Source organism: Paramisgurnus dabryanus, chromosome 15, assembly GCF_030506205.2.
Source record: "Paramisgurnus dabryanus chromosome 15, PD_genome_1.1, whole genome shotgun sequence".
Lineage (NCBI taxonomy): Eukaryota > Metazoa > Chordata > Actinopteri > Cypriniformes > Cobitidae > Paramisgurnus > Paramisgurnus dabryanus.
Window position 1 is genome coordinate 28,633,907 of NC_133351.1, and position 20,659 is coordinate 28,654,565.

Consider the following 20,659-nt stretch of genomic DNA (forward strand, 5'->3'; position numbering starts at 1 on the left):
AAAGCAGACTAGATACTTTGAGGCAGGTGTGTTGAGGGAAGTTTTAGCTAAACTCTGCAGGACACAGGCCCTCCAGGACCGACTTTGGACACCCCTGGCCAACACAGAAGGCAAATTTGTTCAATGTGGAAGATATAAAACAGGTTTAATAGACAAGCCAATGGAAAGAATTCCCAAGATTGGTGTTTATGCAGAAGCAGGAGTTGGCCGAGCTCATGCTGAATTCAGTTTATTAGAGGCAGAAGCCAAAGGACCAAATGCCTCGGCCGGTGCTGAAGCAAGTGTGGTTAATGTTGTAGCCATGGCTCGGGCTGAAGTTGGCAGTGCATCAGCCAAAGCTGGTCCAATTGGTCTGAAGCTGGGGCTTGGATTCGATACTGGTGCATCTATTGGTTTGAATGGTTTGGAGGTAAAAGTCCTGGGAACTGGAGTCTCAATTGGTCCAAAAACCAGCGTTTCTCTTTTTAATTCAGAAGTGTCGTGTTCAATTATGTAGTCACATAGATATTGTACAGTACATACATTTCCTGTATTTTAGCCCATGACCCTGGTGTTGTCAGTACTATTGTATGTCCTACCAATTCAGTCTTTTGTTTTCATTATGAATACACATGGAAAGTTTATGAAACAGTAGAGCTGTAGCGCTGGCAATTTCAGTGAACAGCATTTAACAAACCAAATGTTTTTGCAAAGTGTAAAAGAAAACAGAAACAAGTCATTAGTATGTCACATACACAACTGCAAAGGCAGCAAAAGATTTATGTGTGTATTAAGTACTAGCATGCAGTAAATGTGATGTGGTTTTGCATGAGGTCTATATAGTAGATCTTATGAGATGAGTTCCAGTGTTTCATGTTATATGATATCATACAATATTCTCTTCTGTCACACCCCTGCGGTTTGGTCAGTTTACATTGGGGACTCGAGATGAAGACAAGATGATGCAGTGTTTCCGCTATATACATTCAACCGTGGCGGCCCGCCACTCCTAAAACATCCCCGCCACGCCTGCGGTTGTGGATAGAAGGGATACAGCAAACGAAATCTCGTTGGATGAGCACTGTTTTATCCTAATCCTTTAACCAAACCCAACTCTAAACCCAAAATTTCACACGATTGTAGGATGTATTTGTATCCAATTTAGCCAGAGCCGCTGTTTTCATCCTAATAATCCTACCTCCAAATCTAATCCTTAACTTTTCGGCATTTGCTGTATCCCTTCTAGACAAAACTCACAGCGTCAGCTCGCAAAAAGCTACCGAAATGTCCGCTCTGCGAGACTGGCTGTCTAGAAATAAATTCCTTTCTGGATTTGCGTTGTTCACTCATTTATAAATAAGTCTCCTAAAATATCATAATTTCCTCCATGGGTTTAGTTTCATGCACAAAGAGATTTAAATCAACAGAGGATTATTAAGCTACGTTTCTGTTTTGAGAAATAATAATAAAATAAATAAGCCTATACGAAATATTTTGCACTTAAATAATTATTAAATTGACAAAACGAATAAAAAAGTATTTGAGTTTCTGTTCTTTTTTTGCGACGCGCTCTAAAACCAAACCAGCAGAAAGCACGTCATGTTTTTAATGATTATAAATAAGCACAAGGTTTTCTCCTTATTGTGAGTTTACACAAATAAAAATACATCATTTGAAGTTTCGAATGTTGTTTTACTTTTATCTTTATGACTATAAATTTAGGGTAATTTAAGCTGCAAGGTCATATCACGCATATGATGTTCACCGGCGCATATCTACACCAACACAGCGCAGGGCTGCGAGAAAAGACATTATTAAACTTTTGATTTAACATATTACGAGTTTTTTGGACATTCATTTGGAATCACTGTACTCATATTATCAACTTATCTGGCCATTAGTTATTCAGTATAGGCTATAAGCGCAGCGCGTTGCTGACCGCTCAGCTGTCAGTCAATCGTCTGTGCTTTAGATCGACACTCACAAAGTTTCACATTAAATGATAAGATATTTGTCCAAAAACAAAAGGCTAAATACTGAATACTACTTATATGCGACTGCAAGACATTAATAGTCGAATCTGTTTGTAAGGAAACTTACATTATTCCCGTGGAAGAGAAGAACGTTGGTAATAGAAACTTGAGGCAGACGGTGAGACTGTTTTATCTGTTTTCAGACGAAACAGCAGGGTCGGGGTACCCGCGGGTGAACCGCATAATATTTGATCTAACGGGTGTAATAGGCTATTTGCGTGTCATTTGTGTTGTAGATGCAGGTCGGGACTCAATAGACAAGAGTAAAATGCGGGTCTAATATCCAAGACCAAAATTCGACTCGTTTTTAAATGTCCCGTGCTTATTTGTGTTTAAGATCTGTCTGAAGACCGGTAAAGGTTTATATTTAACTGCGCGATTTGCGGTGTGACCGGCTCGGGGTCACAGTCTTTATGTCAAATGGTGCGGGTGTGAAATAAAATTGCTGCTGATGTCGGATAACTGGTCGGTTGTTCTGTCAATCACAGCGGTGCGGATTATCAAACAGGACTGCATGACTTTGTAACAGCTCTGTACGCTAAACACGAGGACGAACTTGCAATGCACACTACATTAAAACTACAATGAAGTATCCGAACTACGTACGTAGCTGTGTTACGTTTTTTTAAGAAAATACAGTTTAGATCAAACATAGAAAAGCAATATGCTATAAATATAAGGAAAAGTAAATGACAGCGTGAAAATTATAAAAAATACATGTTAGTTTACTGTAGCCTATATTCTACAATAAATTTTTTTTACATTTATAATCCTCATGGGCGCCCCCTGCCGCCACAGCTGAAAAAAATCCTAGAGGAAACACTGTGATGGTCACAACATTGGTGGGTTCGCAGCTCCTCTCAGATCAGGACAAATTCTGAGAACAACTTTTAAGGTGTTTGCTCACACATACAATACAGCAATAATTATACTCCAACAGAGATCAGTTAACTATAAGTCATTACTTCAAGTTTTATAATTCTGATTAGCATAGCATATTGACATTGTTTTCAGAATAACCGCAAATGGTTCAACTCAATTTCCAATTCAAGTATGTGTGTGTGTGTGTGTGTGTAACTGGTAATTATCACGGTGTGGGGACAAGATAGCAATACCAGTATTTTTGTGACCTTGTGGGGAGATTTTGAGGTCTCCATGAGGAAAGAAGCTTATACATCAAAAAGAATTATGTTTCTTGAAAATCTGAAGTAGCAGAAAGTTTGCTGTGATGCTTAGAATTATGGTTTGGGTTAGGGGACAGGAATAGATATACAGTTTGTACCGTATAAAATGAATTACGTCTATGGAATGTCCCCACAAAACATGGAAACCAGAATGTGTGTGTGTGTGTGTGCATGTGTATGTATATATATACTGTATATATTCATGTTTTTCTGTGTTAAAATGTTTTCTGTAAACTACTATAATAATTCCAACCAAAAGCTCAAAGAAAGACAAAAATTAGCACAGCACCTTCCACCTCCATGATGAAGATGATGAGTACAATGAAGAAGGGCTATATTAAAACAGTAGACCCTTACATCTTTGTCTATTTCTTTACTTTTCACTGAAATCTGAAGTGCGAGTCTAGTGGTTTATTTAAGGACAACACTCACAGAGAGAAGCATACACCTGCTTTCCTGTATCACTCTTTAAACCAACAAGAGAAAAAAGTAAGTAAGAAGGACCAAAGTGATCGATCATCTCATTATAAAAAAAATTAAAATATGTCTAATCTACCTTTACCCAGATTCATACCACCAACACTGCAGCATCTGCCAACTGTTAAGAGAAAGAGATTTCAGAAGCCATGGTTTACATGTTTTCATAATTTCTGGAATGTCTGTTAATACAGGTGCATCTCAATAAATTGGAATGTTGTGGAAAAGTTCATTTATTTCAGTAATTCACCTACCACACACAGACATGTAGAGGAATACAGTTGTCGTATTCCTCTTGTTAAGCCACCCCTGAACCACAGACAATGTCAGAGGCGTCTTACCTGGGCTAAGGAGAAGAACTGGACTGTTGCCCAGTGGTCCAAAGTTAGATGAGAGCAAGTTTTGTATTTCATTTGAAAACCAAGGTCCAAGGAAGGGTGGAGATGCTCACAGCCCAAGTTGCTTAAAGTCCCGTGTTAAGTTTCAACAGTATGTGATGATTTGGCATGTGTATGTGCAAGGTCATCTGCTTGTATTGGTAACCACTATATTTTAAAAAAGCAAAGTCACTGCTTTTCAGAGAAGCTGATTTCATTTTCCAGCAAGATATGGCACCTGCCCACACTGCCAAAAACACCAAAATTAAGTTAAATGACCATGGTTTTGGTGTACTATACTCACCAGACCTGAACCCATAGAAAATCTATACACCTGTTATTTGGTTGCATAAAAATAAGCTTATATTATAAAAAACTTTTATGATAAAGATAAATAAATTAAACTTTTTAAAATAAAGTGCCCTGATTTCCAAAAGGAATTAAGTGGAGGTCATCTGCTGTCTGCCATGAGAAATAAACTTCAGCTTTCCTTCTGCCATCATATCTTTTAAAAAATATATTAAAGCAAAATATCTTGCATCCCATGCAAAATATTCTCACAATTACAGTAGCGATACAGGTTGTAGATTTAAAGTGTGCCTTGTTTGGAGGTATAACTCATCACATTCATATTAGTTGTTTGTTTATTAGTTTTAGAGATGCAGTTCTGTATCAGTCTGGTTATATACGTAAACTGTGGTAAATTCAACACGTTTATAAGTGTTTCCTCCTTAGAAACAAACAAACAAACAAAAAAACACATTTAACTCATAATGATCACCATTTGAACATGTACAACTGAATGTCTTCTGTAACAACTTTATTTTCTGTGAAACCGAAAAGTAGCAGAAATCACACCGCGGTTGGAAAAATGAAAGTGATAATCATGTGATGAGACGTTGAACTTCTGGACACCATCTTTTCTTTTCTTACACACTGGTTGTTCTAGCTCGGACTTTGCAGTTGTAAAAAGGGGTAAGATAAGCATTTTCTTCCTGTTTTCACATTCCACACACTATTATATCTGATGTAACTAACAGTTTTTTTATTCATTAGATCATTTTGCAAATTTTGTCTGAAAATTGTTATACATGTAACTTTTAAATAAAAATAAACTTTTATATAACCATTTAAAATTAACAAGTGAAAGGAAAAACAGCAATGATAATAAGGAAAAAAAACTTAACCAATTACAGCACCTACAACATAAAACCTGAAATCTGTCCCTAGATGGACTATATTTAATTTTGGTATTTTTTGGCTTTGAAATGGTTGATAATGCATCATATTTAAAGATATTGTTATTCATTATTCTGTTTATAGGGACGGTAAAAAAGTTGTCAAATGCCTTCTCCTCTTCTTCTTCTGATTTTTCTGTTCATAATTCAAGGTGAGTTATGATTTTGTCACATCGCACCACTTTAATACTTTAACGTAGGGGTGTGCCGGTTTCAGAATTGGTGATGACGGTTATGACGTGAGTCAAATGTGACGGTTCATCACATAACCGTCTGTGGGGGGCGTTTTGCTCGTTTAAATGCTCGTGGATTGACGGGAAAGTGTCATTTTACCATAAAATCATGAATGTGATGCCAAGTGTGTTTTAAACAGTAATAACTTTGAACAATTTAACAGAAAGCAATGAAATATTAAAAAAACACACTGTTGCCAGAAGACTGCGCTGTCACTCTCTGCCCAGCATAAATTAATCCTCTATCTATCATCTATTTTAATAATCTTCAGAGAAACAGATTTGTGCATTGGGCTTTTATGTCTGTAATTGTGTCTATATCTGTCATTACATGGACCAGAACAGCACGAAAACAATGTGGATTAAAAGCGTATTGAAGAGGTTTTGCTCATAAATGCGCAGGTAAAAGAAAGTAATATGAACTTGAGATTGTTATTAAACGCAGCCGGTGTAAAAGCACAATGGCCACGCGCAGCAAACACTCTCCGCAGACGCGCTGCACAGTGCTCACCCAGCGTTTGAATAAACTAGACACTGATTAGCTACTTGCTCTACGTTTCTTTAAAATTAACAGCAAGACAACTAGCAGTGAATGTGCGTTCAAGAGAGTTAGTAGATTAGCATGGGAGGATTTGAACTTGAAAAGCGGAGTGTACTGACGCCTTTCCGCGGTTAAAACAACATTCCTTTTCATGGTCATTCATGTTTATTTGATGCTATAAATTAACTAGAAGGAAGAGATGATTGGAAAGGTGAGACTTTGTTTAATATGTTAAATCTCAAAAGTAACCGAAAAGTAACCTGGTCTGTCCTGTATGTCAGCGCGTTGTCAGTGTCTGCTCCGCTCTGTATTTTTCACTGCGTGAGAACGTGAGGGGGCGTGTAACACAGACTGTTAACAATTGTTTTAAATAGTATTTAAAAATTCTTTATGATAAAAAATGTTTTAAAAAATATTTTAATAACACGGTTTTGGCGGTTATAGAGTTCTAATGACGGTGTTCAACTATAACCGTCGGTCTCACGGTTATATAATGACCGTCACACCCCTACTTTAACGTGAACTGTTTTTATCATGTACGGTACATTACATCTGCAGCATGTATCATTGAGGAAGTTTTTCTGTGCCTGCAGTCACATTTGTTAATTTCTGCTTTTCTTCAAAACTACAGCGACAACCGCAAAAAAAAAAAAACTTTTTAGCAATAATTTGCATTTGGAGAAATTGCTGCTTGTTTTGTGTTTCAGGAGTTTATAGTGTTCATGGGGATTGGGGTGTAAATTACAGCTCTTCAAACATCTGTGCACTAAAGGGCTCAACAGTGATGATAAACTGCACTTATAAATACCCTACTGGACATAAGATCGACAGAGTGTTCTGGACTAAGATTAACAGTGCTTATCCTCCAGAACTGTCTAAGGACTCTGAATACAGTCAGAGGATTCAATATCTGGGAGATAAACATCACAACTGCACCATCAGACTGATTGTTATAAAACAAACAGATTCACATGAGTACTATTTCAGATTCATTACTGATCAAAACAAATGGCTTGGTACTCCTGGAGTGACTCTTAAAATCACAGGTAAGTAAATCACTCAGTGATGATAAAAATTGCTATTGAAGATGTGAAGTATCACTGATGTGTTGTGTTGTCAGATCTTCAGTTGGAGTCTTCACCAGGTGAAAGAGTTACAGAGGGACATTCAGTGACTCTGACGTGTAAAAGCAGTTGCATTCTGACTGACGGATCAACATTCATCTGGTTTAAAAACACACAGAAATTAAGTGAGAAAACAGACGGAAACAATAAACTCGTTCTGCAGCCAGTTAAAAAAGAGGATGCAGGCAACTATAGCTGTGCTGTACAGGGACACAAACTCACATCACCTCATCGATATCTCAAGGTTATCTGTAAGTTCATATTTCATTTTTTTTAAAGCCTTCACTTTCTACTTTATTAGGTCAGATCATCTACTACTAACTAAGCAGTACATAATATGTATTTTATTTCATTAGACGCTCCAAATAAACCTGTTATCTCCATCAAACCTGCTGGTGAAATAATAGAGGGTGATTCAGTGAATCTGACCTGCAGCCAGGGGCGTAGCAAGCTTTTTAAAAGTGTGGGGGATGGATGTATATCATTTTAAATTTGATATAAATGCAACAGAAACACGCGTATGTGCACCTGAGATGGAATTAAGCACCACACATGACACAAACACACCCTCTCTTCCTTCTTAGACCTCTTTCACAAACTGTAACATTCATTTTTCATTGCTCACCTGTGAAACTTTCTGTCTCTCTCTCTCTTTAAACTGATGCCTCCAGCAACCTCATCTCCTAAACAAGGTGATAAAGGAATAAGGCTGTGGTACTAGCAAACCTTATTGAAACTTGAAAAGTAATATATTAAATTAATGCCAAAATATATAATGGTAAAAGGCTACTGTTGTTTAATGTCAACATTTATCAACGTCCAGCTTTCAACTTCACTTACAGGATTTCTCTTGAAAAAGGTGTCAATCTTCTCCTGCCTCTTTCTTTTCTGTATCTTATTGATACTGCGTGACAAAAAGATAATGGTAACCTCGATACTGACATGGGTCTGACAGGACTGTTACTGCTAAATTTTGCTACTTGTGCCCTGAAAAGCTTTTTCTCTGGTGGTCTAAATGATGTAACAATTTACCGTTTTTACATTTAAATAATATAGGCTACACTTTTCTTTCATTGTTTGCATAAGTTACCTGTTGAAGAACTATATCATCATTTCTCATTTTTTTCTCCTCAACAAGTACAATCATACACAACAGGTAGTATTAACAAAGTATTCAGCTAATCAACAAACAATGCTCAAAATATCAAATCGATTGCAATTTGTCGCTCATCCTCGTCAATTCCCTGCCTTCTTCATCACAGGTTATACATTGCATGCCACATTGTCTACATGACCGAATTTAGCCAGCTGCTGAACAATAACGCAATTAGCATTATTCCCAAACACATATCAAGCTTATTCAAAAACCTCAAAAGCATAGAGTTGATTAAAGTGTTTAATAAAGTTTTTTAAACACTAATTCAAAGTAGCCTACCTGAAAAAGGGAGATGTAAATAAACAAAGTTCCCGCCTCCTCAGCGCGAGCTGACCGATCAATCTAACCCACCAAGAGAGGCGGGACTTAATGCAGAACAGCCAATCATCAGCCGGTAACACTCAAAGCCGGCGTCATGTTTGAGAGGGGAGGGGGAGAGAATGCAGCGCAGCGCAGCAGACAGAGAGCGGCCAGAGAAACGGAGGAGCGACTTTAATAAGGCGTTCTTGCAAAACTGCATAAAAAGTGTGGGTGTTGAACCCTCTCACCGGGAAAAGTGTGGGTGTTAAAACACCCACATCCCCCACGGGTGCGACGCCCCTGCCTGCAGCAGTGAATCAAATCCACCTGTTCATAACTATAGCTGGTTTAAAGTGAATAAAACATCACCTGTTGGATCTGGACAGACTTACATCATCACTAACATTAACTCCAGTCACAGTGGATGGTTTTACTGTGAGGCTCAGAATGAAGTTGGATCTCAGAGATCTGCTGCTGTTTCAGTCATTGGTAAAGGTATGAAAATGTTCACAAAAAACACAAAAAAACACAAAAAAAAATGAACTGAAATTAATTATTGGCACAGAAAGTCACATCTTAAAATCACGCGCATAAAAAGAGGTATTGAGCGTAGGTTAGCTTTTGCAGGCAGACAACATTTTAAGCATTAACAAAAATGGATTTTGTTGGATTTTTTTATATGGGACCTTGACAGAGACATGATATAAATAAATAAATAAAAAACAGCAGGATTGCGAGGCCCCGTGGTGGCCAGTTCACACAGTCTATGCGACGGCTCTGCTGAGCGTCTCTTTTATCATAAACCTTTCGACGCGTGTGCATCAGGCACGTATTTTGACAAGACGCATGATGTACATGGTTCACAAGACGCAAAAAACACATATTTTGACATGACAAGCAACACACATGACACTCTGAAAACATATTTTGAATTTGCGCCCCTCGGAAGAGAAGTCACCGGCCACCACTGTTGTAATCCCTATGTTAATCAATAAGGTCCCTGCGCATGCAGCGCATATTGCCTTCTGATCACGTCTATGCGGTTTGATGAAGGTAAGTGGTCGCCCAATTGACGTCTCTCCTTTGGAAACGCGCTGTGGTGCGATTTGAGATCACATTGCGCATTCCGCGCCTGAGCCCAAGTGATCCGCGCTCAAGCCCACCTCTGCAAGCTGGCCAGGGAGCAATTAACTAATCCTGCCGGGCGGGGTTTGGTTTGGATAGTGTGTGGCCCTAATATCTTGTCACTTTTTATGTTGTAGGAGGAAAAAACTCAGTTCTTTATGTGGTTGCCGGAGTCTCAGCTGGATTTGGAAGTTTCATTTTCATTCTAATCATTGTGGTTGTGTGGTGAGTTTATTCTGACTGTAAGATAAAGAAAACTTTCACAGTTCTTCTAAAAATTCCATTTCGTCACAATCTTTTTATTTAATGCAGAAAACCAACAGTATTTGGATTAAAACAAAAGCTTAATTTGTGGGTGATCTTGAGTACATACTGATTTGAGTTAATTGTACCAATGTGCCACTATGTTTTTCTGAACTCGTATATTCTTATTCTTTATTACAGGCACTACAAACACAGACCTGATGACATCAGACAAGATGAGGTAAATTTAAACAATTAACTGACTGCAGATCAATTAAACAGATCATACACTGTAAATAAGTAAGTTACATGATTGCCTTTTAGTATTAGTTTTATATTTTTTGAGTTAACTAATATTTTTTGTGAATTCACTTAAAATTTTAAGGCAATCAGGTAACTTCAGAGGTTACGTTTTCATTGTCCGTCATTTTGACAATCTCAGTGTAAAGTGTTACTATTCCAGGTTGTAGTTCAATATTTAGTTTTGTCCCAATATAGGATCATATGTATTCCACCATTACAAAGACTCATAAGAAAGTCTCATCACCTGAATCTGGAAATGATGAGGAGATTATGTATGCAACAGTCCAAATCATCAAAAACCCAAATGCTTCAAAAGAGACTGGAAATGAAGAGATTTCTACTGAGAGGTAACAAAATATTACACATTCATAAAAACAAATCCAGATTTTAACCAGCTTTTATAAGGTGCAGACTTTAATCTCACCCTTACAAATGTATTCTTTAGCTGCTTGTTTATATTACACGTCTGTATTTATTCAACAGATCTGCTGTTGATGTGATGGAGGATCAATTTGTGATTTACAGTGGAGTCAAATGATCAATTCAGGATTTTGTACAAGGGGAAACAAGTTGGCTTAGTTTACAGCTCAAAATGGTTTATTAACAAATATTTTAGCAAAAATCACACATCAAATATGTGGTTTACAGGGCCATGAATAGTGTATAATGACATGTTAACTATGCTAGACTGTAAAAAAAATCCGTAGAATTTGCAGCTGGGTTGCCGGTAATTTACCGTAGATTTAAATTTATGTTATTTACTGGCAACATTTTGTTCAAAGTTAAATGAACATTTAACATTTACAAGTTTTTGTCTTTACAGAGTAAAACTAAAAAAAACAGCATCAAGCAAAACATTCTGGGAAACAAAATCTGAAGCAAAAACCAGAAAAAGTTTGATGATGATTTCTGGTTCCCAGAATGCTTTGCATGAGGCTGTTATTGTATAGTTTTATTCTGTAAAGATAAAGACTTGTTAATATTGAAAATTTATTTAACTTTGAACAAACTCTTGCCAGTAAATAACATAAATTTAAATCTATGGTAAATTACCGGCATCCCAGCTGCAACGACATTGTAATTTCTACGGATTTTTTTTACAGTGTATAAACATGGTTAATGGGGACACATGGGTTAGGGACCGGGTGGTTAGGGGAATAGAATATACAGTTTGTGCAGTATAAAATGCATTGCGTCTATAGAAATGTCACCATAAACCACGTATGCAAACGTGTGTGTGTGTTATTATTTGATTATTAAATACACCAGATGACAATGAGTAGAAGACTTACAGCCACTGTCTTAGATAAAATCGACTAAAAAAAAAGTTACGTATCTCTTATAACTAGTCAGACCGACTTTATTTCTGTTATGTTTCTACACTTGTCTACTTACAGTATGTGAGAATGAATAGAGGTTTAGGTGCTGATGTTGTATTTGAAAGTTTGGTCACTGTTACAATGTTCATTGGGAATTTAGTTGAGTAATTTGATGCTTTTGATTCAATTTGTTGTCTTTATAATCGTTTTTACCAAAACACCCTAATTGTTGCAAAATGTTATAACCAGAGGCTATTAGTTGATATAGCTTCAGTCAAAGAAAATATAACTAAAGAAGAATCAGCACATGAATCACAACCATGGTAACATGTTGCAATGCATAATGGGATCTACTGTATTATAAAACTTATTATGTCATCAATGTTGCGATAAATGTGCTGATTCTTGATATCTGCAGGTGAGGCAAAAAATAACTTCAAACTGAAAAAAGCTAGAGTAAAAACATCCCAAATAAAGACAACACTGATCACCATAATGTATACCAAACAATTTCTAAAAAAAATTGGATTTGTTACTCAAAAAAGACAAATGACAGAAATAAAGTCAATGTATTTTCAGTTGATTTCATTGAAGGCAGTGGCTGATTTTTCGTTTTTCTCTGTGTACACGTCCTTACAAATAGGGCTGCTTGATAAATTGGATGTAATTAAATGCATAGAACCACACATCAAAGCCACCACTGTATTGAGGCCAAGAAGACTATGAACATATACAGGGGAGCTGTGTTTTTTCTCACTAAAAAGCAGGAACATATGTAAATGTTTTTGTGTTTTTTTTGTGAGACATTTTATATAATTATATTTTATAAAGGCTAGTATTCTGTAAAAGTCTTAGGTCACCTGCCAGCTTTGTTGTTTCAGCATGCTTTAATAGCAATGCTTATTTATGTTCCTAGGATACAAACAAAAAAGCATATATGTACACAAATAAAAACATTTTTTAACAAAAAGTCAGTATTTAATGTGAGCTTTCTAGGCACATTTTAAACTTCTTTGAAGAGACAAGTCCTGAAGTCATTTGATTAAAATTTGAAATTTGGATTTCATTATAGCTTTAAGATAATCGCTTGCTAATAATCTAAAACTAAAATATATTAATTACATGCTTTAAACACTTAACATTATTAGTTTACATGGAGGATGTTAGTTTAAATAGTTAACAAGGATGTCAGTGAAGTTACACAACCACTAGAGTGAGCAATATGCTTTTCAGCTTCACTGAGCAGATAAGATAGTGAAACCAAAGTACAAAGCTCCAAGATCTAAATTTAGTTTGAATAAAGCCTCACTGTCAAAATGTTTGGGGAACCTCAAGAAGGTTTTGTCAAAATAAGAAAAGGCCTGTTTAGGTACATGCATTATTTTGAATCAAAAAGTGGTAGATAGTAGTTCACATAAAAACATTTGGGCTGCGTTCCCCGAAACCTTCTTAGCTCTACGTCATTCTTATGTTGTACCTTAAGCTGTACTTTATCGTTAATACGCGTTTCCCGAAATGTTCTTAGTTACGTATCCCTTCTGTAAGTCATTCATTCGGAAGGTTGGTCAGGAGCACTCTTAGCTATACCTTATCCCACTTGACTCCACTAGGGGCCATGACTGTGATAAAGCTTGTGTAGATTGCAGTCTATATAACTAAATATCTGTAAAATAAGTTGAAGTACACTCCGTGTTATAGGCATTTTTTTATTTATTTAAAGAATAAAACATAGACATTATTACACTGTTGGTTGTTAGATTTTTAATATTTTTTCCAAAGGAACATCAGCTTCGAATTATTATTACAGGCTTAAGAAACTATTAAAAAAAGAGTTTGGGTTGAGGAGTTGGTGAAACTATGGCAGGCAGCTAGCTATACAGCAAATCTTATTATTTCATTTGTGCATTTCAAATCCATTAAATCTTTAGTTTAACGGCCTATTTTAGCTGCAATAAAACAAATCAAGTAAAAATCGCATGCCATGGGAGCACATTCATCACGAAATCATAATTGTTGATTTTCCTAAATATTATTATTGATGTTAAGTCTTTTAATGTGTTCTAACTTTAAGGCAGCTGCATGCCATATTCTTTATAAACACTCAAAATAAACTGCTCCACTTGATTATTGCTTGTATAAGGTCAACACATTTTCCACATTAAAACTAATCAAAGCTAAAATCTAAAGCAATCATAATCTATATTTATATATCATATAATATATATTTTTATGTTATATTTAAGGTAAACAGACAGGCGCGGCTCCAGAAATGCATCCATTAAGCGCAATAAACGCGTGAAATAAACAACAGTTTGTTTTTATATATTTTAAGTGTAATGCACAGCCAAGCCAGGTGACTTGCACGACCTTATTTGCCTGTGCAATGCATTTATTGGGAACTCGTAATATAAATTATCCTTTAAAGTGAAGGAATAATGGATGCATTGGAGCAGTTTACTTTTGAACATGAAGTTGCGGGTTTTGCATGGGTTTGATATAAAATAAAATATACAAGGTTTATATTTAGTTGTTTGCAATTTGAAATATTTTTTAACAGATATTCCTAATAAATGTAACTATTTCCGCTCTCTCATAAGGCAGCGAAGTACCTATTACATAAAGTGAACAACTGATTGTCGAGCAATCGATATCAACCTATTCAGCACCATCGCCATGGACAGCACCTGGTAATGTTGTACGTAAGAAGGTATACCTTAAGAAACCCACTAAGGTACAGTTCGGGAAACACTACTAGAAAAGGTATACCTGTAGTTAAGAGACAACGAGAAACGCAGCCCTGATACTTTATGTGATACTTCATAGTTAGAGATCAAAATAGGTTAAAAACACACAAAACTGAAATGTAAAGTTATAATAAAGTTTATTTACCGAAACATTTGAATTTGTATTTAATTTAACACTGTGAAAGAAAAGATATTCATATAAAGCTCAACAGAAAGATATTTGTTTAAATGAACCCAGGCTCTAAAAACCTACAAATCTACAAATCTTTCTACAAATCTACATATTAATACATTTTATAATCACTAAAGATGATAAATGATTCTTTGTCATCACATTTCATCATTTGACTCAATGTGATTTTATCCTCATTCATTCGGTTTGCTTTTGGGATGTACTCTTAAAATGATAGGTTTTCCACTAGTGTTGTTGTCCGTGTGTGTAATTATATGTGTCACTTTCTGTCCTAATTCTTGTTCAGCATGTATCTCTCCTGTATAATCCTATCAGGTCACGTGAACTCTGTGTGTGTGTGTGTGTGTGTGTGTGTGTGTGTGTGTGTGTGTGTGTGTGTGTGTGTGTGTGTGTGTGTGTGTGTGTGTGTGTGTGTGTGTGTGTGTGTGTGTGTGTGTGTGTTCCCTTTTGAGGGAACTCTATGTTGTGTCATGGAATGACACATTGGGAACATGCCAGCAATATGCAATCATGTGAAATATTTGTAGACCTTTTTCAAGGCCATTTCTCAATATGTGTTCTTACGCAATATTGTATTCTGCTGTCCTCAATATACGTCATCATCAGTCGACAAAAGACCAGGGGCCGTATTCACAAAGCATTTTATCTTATCACTAAGAGTACTCCTAAATCGCACTAAAAGATTTTAGCTAGGAGTTTTCTCTTAAAAGTTATTCACAACGCCTTTCAGACCTACTTTTAGTAAGGAAAAATGATAACTCCTAAACTAAGAGTGAGTCTTCGTTGCTACGGATGACGTCAATTCTCATGCACGAGCTGCCTCGCAATGACCACGGTGATTGGTTGTTAGATGACAGGGCTGTCATGCGTAACATAACATAACACAGACACACCAAATCATGGAATTACAACATTGAAATATGTCTGTGTCCTACACAAAATAATAATAGTAATGCCATCGAAATGCATATATTAAAGAAAAGTCGTGAATGAAATGAAATTAAATCAAGGTAGCCTAATACAAATGAAAACCGCCAATTGCCTAATAATAAAAAACGACATTACATTAACACTTGCTTGATTAATTTACATCCTATTAGCCTAAATAGACTACTTAAAGCAAGGAAATGTTGCCCATATTGAAGAATCCTAATGTAATAAATAAATGACGGTGGATTATGAACTCGCCAATAACGGAAAAGAAAGCCCAACTGGATGCAGGATCAGTTACTGCTGCTGTCCCAGTTGGTGCTGGAAAAAAGAAACGTAATAAAAGGGAAATTCGGCACTGAGATATCAAGCAAAACTAAGCGTGAGACATGCGAGACAATGATGCGCGGGTCAATGTACAAAACAACCGGCACCCGACCAACGTTTTCAACTAACCCGCCTGCAAGTCGGACCGCAAAATATCCGCGGGTGACCTCAGGCATCCGCTCATTTCGGATCAACCCGCGCATTACTGATGGGAGAGGTTTCGTTGCAGATCAATGCAGCATTCCCGCTTGTGTCGCGGACCCCGGACGACTGCGAGAGGCGGTGGTATGCATTGCATTACAATCGCAGTAGAGGGTTGAGATTGCAGTCTTTAAACAGACTAGCATGGCAACAGGTATGCCTATAATATTAAATATTTAATTTCATTATTGTTTCGTGTAATTCTAAAAAACTTCCTGCTTGCCATGAATGTAATGAATTATGAAACAAATGTTATAAACAATATGCTTACATACATTAAAGTGTGCTTTTAAGTATGTGCAATGCTTTTGAGTTGGTGAAACTGTCCATGTTAAGGAGGATCAGCACCTAAGACATTTTAAGATCCTTTGTGAATAGGTCTTAGTGAGTTAGGAGTCCTCTCGACTTCTTTTAAGCTGTCCCAGACTTAGGTGCTACTTTTAGGGCTAAAATGCTTTGTGAATTACTCTTAGTGAAAAAAATTAGGAGTCCTAAATTTAGGAGTGACACGCCCAGTATTTTTAGGAGTTGCTCCTAAATTCGCCAGTTAGGAGCTACTTTTAGCCTTAAAATTCTTTGTGAATACGGCCCCAGTTCCAATATTCAAGAACACAAGTAAAGAGAATGCATGGAAGTACCCAGATGTGTACTCTTGATATTAAGGATGCATCGAATGCAGACTTGCGCATTCCTAACCAGCTTGAATTCATATAAGCGGCTAACGAAATGCATGTTTAATAGGCACAGCACATATAATCTAAATGGATTTGCAGCATAATGCCTTCATATTTTTATATTAATAAACTTACTGAGAAGATTGGATTGGTACACTTGCAAAACCCCCATTGAGTGCTAGCATACACCAGCATGACCCACTGCCATGTAAGCTTTGTACACCATGTTAGATGTAACACTGCAAGGATCAATGGGCAGTGTCTGGGATTTTAGAGATGATGCAGATTCTGAAGATAAACAATGAGCAGATGCCTACTTTCCCTGAAAATATGGAAAAAAGTTCCAGGTTCCTGAACAAGGACCTGCCACTAGGGGTGCAATGTTGCGGGGTAATAATTTCGACAGTGGTTGGCCATTCAGCCAGGGGACAGATTGGAACATATGTCTAGGGATGTTAGCTAAATCATGCTCTGATGAAAATAATCAATATGACAGTGGTCTTGTATATAAATCATCAGGGGGGTCTGAGGTCGTGCCCTCTGTGCAGACTGGCACATCAGGTCCTTCTCTGGGCCCAGGGATTTTTCTGTTGCTGAAGACGACACATGTACTATATATGCCTGGAGCAGATATCCTGTCGAGACAGTGGTTGAGAACTGGAGAATGGAGACTCTAACATTGGTAGTGGAGCAGATTTGGGAGAGATATGGTCACGCAGAGGTAGAAGTGTTTGCATCCCAGGAGAAAACACACTGCCAGTAATGTTTTTTTCTGATTCATCCTGCAGTTGAGCCTGGACGCTATGGTACAAGCATGGCCAAGGCGATGCCCGTATGCTTTCACCCGATTTCTCTGCTTCCAGGAGTGGAAAATTCTTCTCAGGAGGGACCTTCTAACTGTGATATTTCACACCCGATCAGGAATGTGGAAACTATGGGTTTGGCATAAGGGAAAAAACTTTTCAACCAGGATCTTTCTACATATGTTGTAGAGACCATTTTAAACTCTCGAGCTCCACCAGGAAACTTTATACATTTAAATGGAGGGTTTTCAATTTTTGGTGTAGTGATAAACATATATTTTTCATGCATGATGCTTTGAGGATGAGGGCTCCATCTGAGTTACGGTCTGGTACTTGGCTGTAGTTTTAGAAAGGCTTTCTTTAGCTCCCTTCGAACATTTACAGTCAACTTTTCGACAAAAATGTATTCTTTAAGCTGACGTTTTTGCTCACCATTACTTCTCAGATGAGGTTAGGCGATTTACAGGCCATTTTTGTCTCCCCATCTTTTTGGAGTTTGTTCTACATTATTCTGATATTAAAGCTGTTCTTTAGCCGAGACCGGGTTATGTAGCCAATGTTCCTACATGTCCAGCTAGGAATCTAGTTCTAAAGGCCTTCCATACTCCTCCACGAGTAAACTGACCAAGAAAGACTTCACCTGCTATGTTAGGGTTTTGCAGCAATATATTAGTAGGTCTTCTTCATGTAGAAAATTAGATCAGTTATTGATATGTTTAGGCTCTACAAATAGAGGATGAAAGCCTCTTAACAATCCATTAGCAAATGGAAAATAGAGGCTATTTTATTGGTTTATGAGGTGCACGGTATGCTTTCACCTCTGCTAATTAGGGCACATTCAACCAGGAGTATGGTAACACTTTAAAATAATGGTCAATACTTAATAGGTAGTTACACAGGAAGTAATGCAGAACAAATGGTTAGTGCTGCATTAACACTGTTATCACTACTGGTAACTAATAAAGAAGAGCGATTAACTAAGCAGTAGTTAATAGCATACTAATGTTTGGGTTAAGTAACAATTAGTTACTTATTACTTATTTAATAGTCACTATTAACTATTACATGTTGAATTCATCCTGGTGAAAAATAAATTAATTAAGACATATTTTTTAAAAACTATAAATTAACTACATATTTACAGTTTCTCTAAATTAATTATGATATGTGTGCGTGCGTGCGTGCGCGTGTATGAGCTATATGATCACATTTTGATCCTTTATGTTATCTATATTGATTCACGATTAAATCAAATCCAGAACGTAGAATTAACGTAAGAATAGAAACGTAAGAATTAACCCCATCTTATTTATTATCAGTTGCTTTTATGGTAAGTATTTAATAAATCCATGTTTGATTTTGAACCCATATGCTGTCACTTTAAGGAGGGGGGAGGTGGATGACGTCATGAGGAAGTCACTCAGACAGCAAGCGCGTGCTGCGAAAAAAAAAACGCGTGCTGCGGCTAATATTAGAGCTGTTGTGTGATTGACTGAACACATAGATTCAACAAGAAATTGGAGTTATCTTTTCACAAACTGCTAAAGCTACAGAGAAGAGAAGCGTAACAGAGAAGAGAAGCGAAACAGAGAAGAGATTTTGCTGCGATGCAAAGAAACAACCAAAGCCAGGCACATGGATTAACAGTTGCCATTTTGTGTTAAATAAGTAACGTTAACTTTAGCCTTTTTGAGTAAAATCTTATATAAAATATGGCACTGACTACTCATAAATTAAATATTTAACATTTAGTAATCTGTGTAACTATTAAGTATTTTTAAAGAATTGATTAAAAATATATACATTATGATGAGTCGTATGTTTCTACATGGATGCAGACGTCCGCTCTACTGTTTGTGTAATTTCTCAGTTTGCATAACCGTACTTTATGCCTTAACAGTACCATTTCTTTTATTTGTAATAGTGTTGTGATAAAAGTACAGGATTGTGTCTTTACTAGGGGGTTACCATGATTTGTACCGTAGAATACAATTTCTTATAATTAATTGTGCTAATTACTAGTACATTACCGTGTTTTTCACTTTAAAATAATGGTCAAGATTTTAAGTAATTTCTTAAGATTTATGTCTTAAGTCCTGAGTAATTACTAATAAGTTACCGTGTTTTTCACTTTAAAATAATGGTCAAGATTTTAAGTAATTTCTTAAGATTTATGTCTTAAGTCCTGAGTAACTACTAATAAGTTACCGTGTTTTTCACTTTAAAATAATGGTCAAGATTTTAAGTAATTTCTTAAGATTTATGTCTTAAGTCCTGAGTAATTACTATTAAGTTACCATGTTTTTCACTTTAAAATAATGGTCAAGATTTTAAGTAATTCATTAAGAACAGCGTGGTAATACTTGAATAATTACTAATGGGTTACCATGATTTTCTTAATATTAAGTCAGTCTTCCACACTTATAAACATCCGTAAGGAGGGATATATCTAACAGAGGTTGAAAACATGGAATCTGTATTTTGTGAGGTAAGTTAGTTAGAGATTAAGAGGTGTATTCCTGAGGTTGTTTATGGTTAAATCAATAAGATAGAAAACAGAATAAAAATGCTAAAAATTAAATGTATATAGTAATATAAGAATTGAATCCTAAAGAGTTACCATATTTTACCCTTTCAGTGATGATAGGTAACATAAGTAATTAAGTAAACATATTTTTTTTTCAGATTGTATTATTTGTAGTTACATGAGCGGTTCTAAAAACAGGGCCCCCAAATTTTATAACATTTTGTAAAGTACATTATCATAAATTCTGTGTAATTAAACCTCAGAAAAAATAAGGCTTACACAAGGCTTACCTTACACAAAGGGGGGCGGCACGTCGAAAAAGTTTACAAGATCATACTTTATTTATTGGTATGTGACTGTTGATATGTATTTAATTCATAGTTACTTGAAATAAGTCTTAGTTAATGGATTGTTCACCAGGATTTTTCAACATTGCAGTAGTTAATATGTAACTAGTTGTTACTTAACCCAAACATTAGTATGCTATACCTACTGATTAGTTAATCGCTCTTCTTTATTAGTTATCAGTAGTGATTTCAGTGTTAATGCAGCACTAATCATTTGTTCTGCATTAGTTCCTGTGTAACTAACTATTAAGTATTGACCATTATTTTAAAGTGTTACCAGG

The 20,659-nt window shown here is 36.3% G+C and overlaps 1 protein-coding gene across 1 annotated transcript; it reads left to right on the forward strand.

The window, feature by feature from the left end:
* Positions 1 to 103: 103 nt before the first annotated feature.
* On the forward strand, positions 104 to 7,676 carry LOC135782904 (B-cell receptor CD22-like). Its single transcript, XM_065293392.1, has 5 exons — positions 104 to 5,025; positions 5,374 to 5,440; positions 6,770 to 7,108; positions 7,183 to 7,437; positions 7,543 to 7,676. Exons 2-5 carry the CDS (start codon positions 5,395 to 5,397, stop codon positions 7,674 to 7,676), a joined length of 774 nt encoding a protein of 257 aa, XP_065149464.1. The 5' UTR covers positions 104 to 5,025; positions 5,374 to 5,394.
* Positions 7,677 to 20,659: the final 12,983 nt, after the last annotated feature.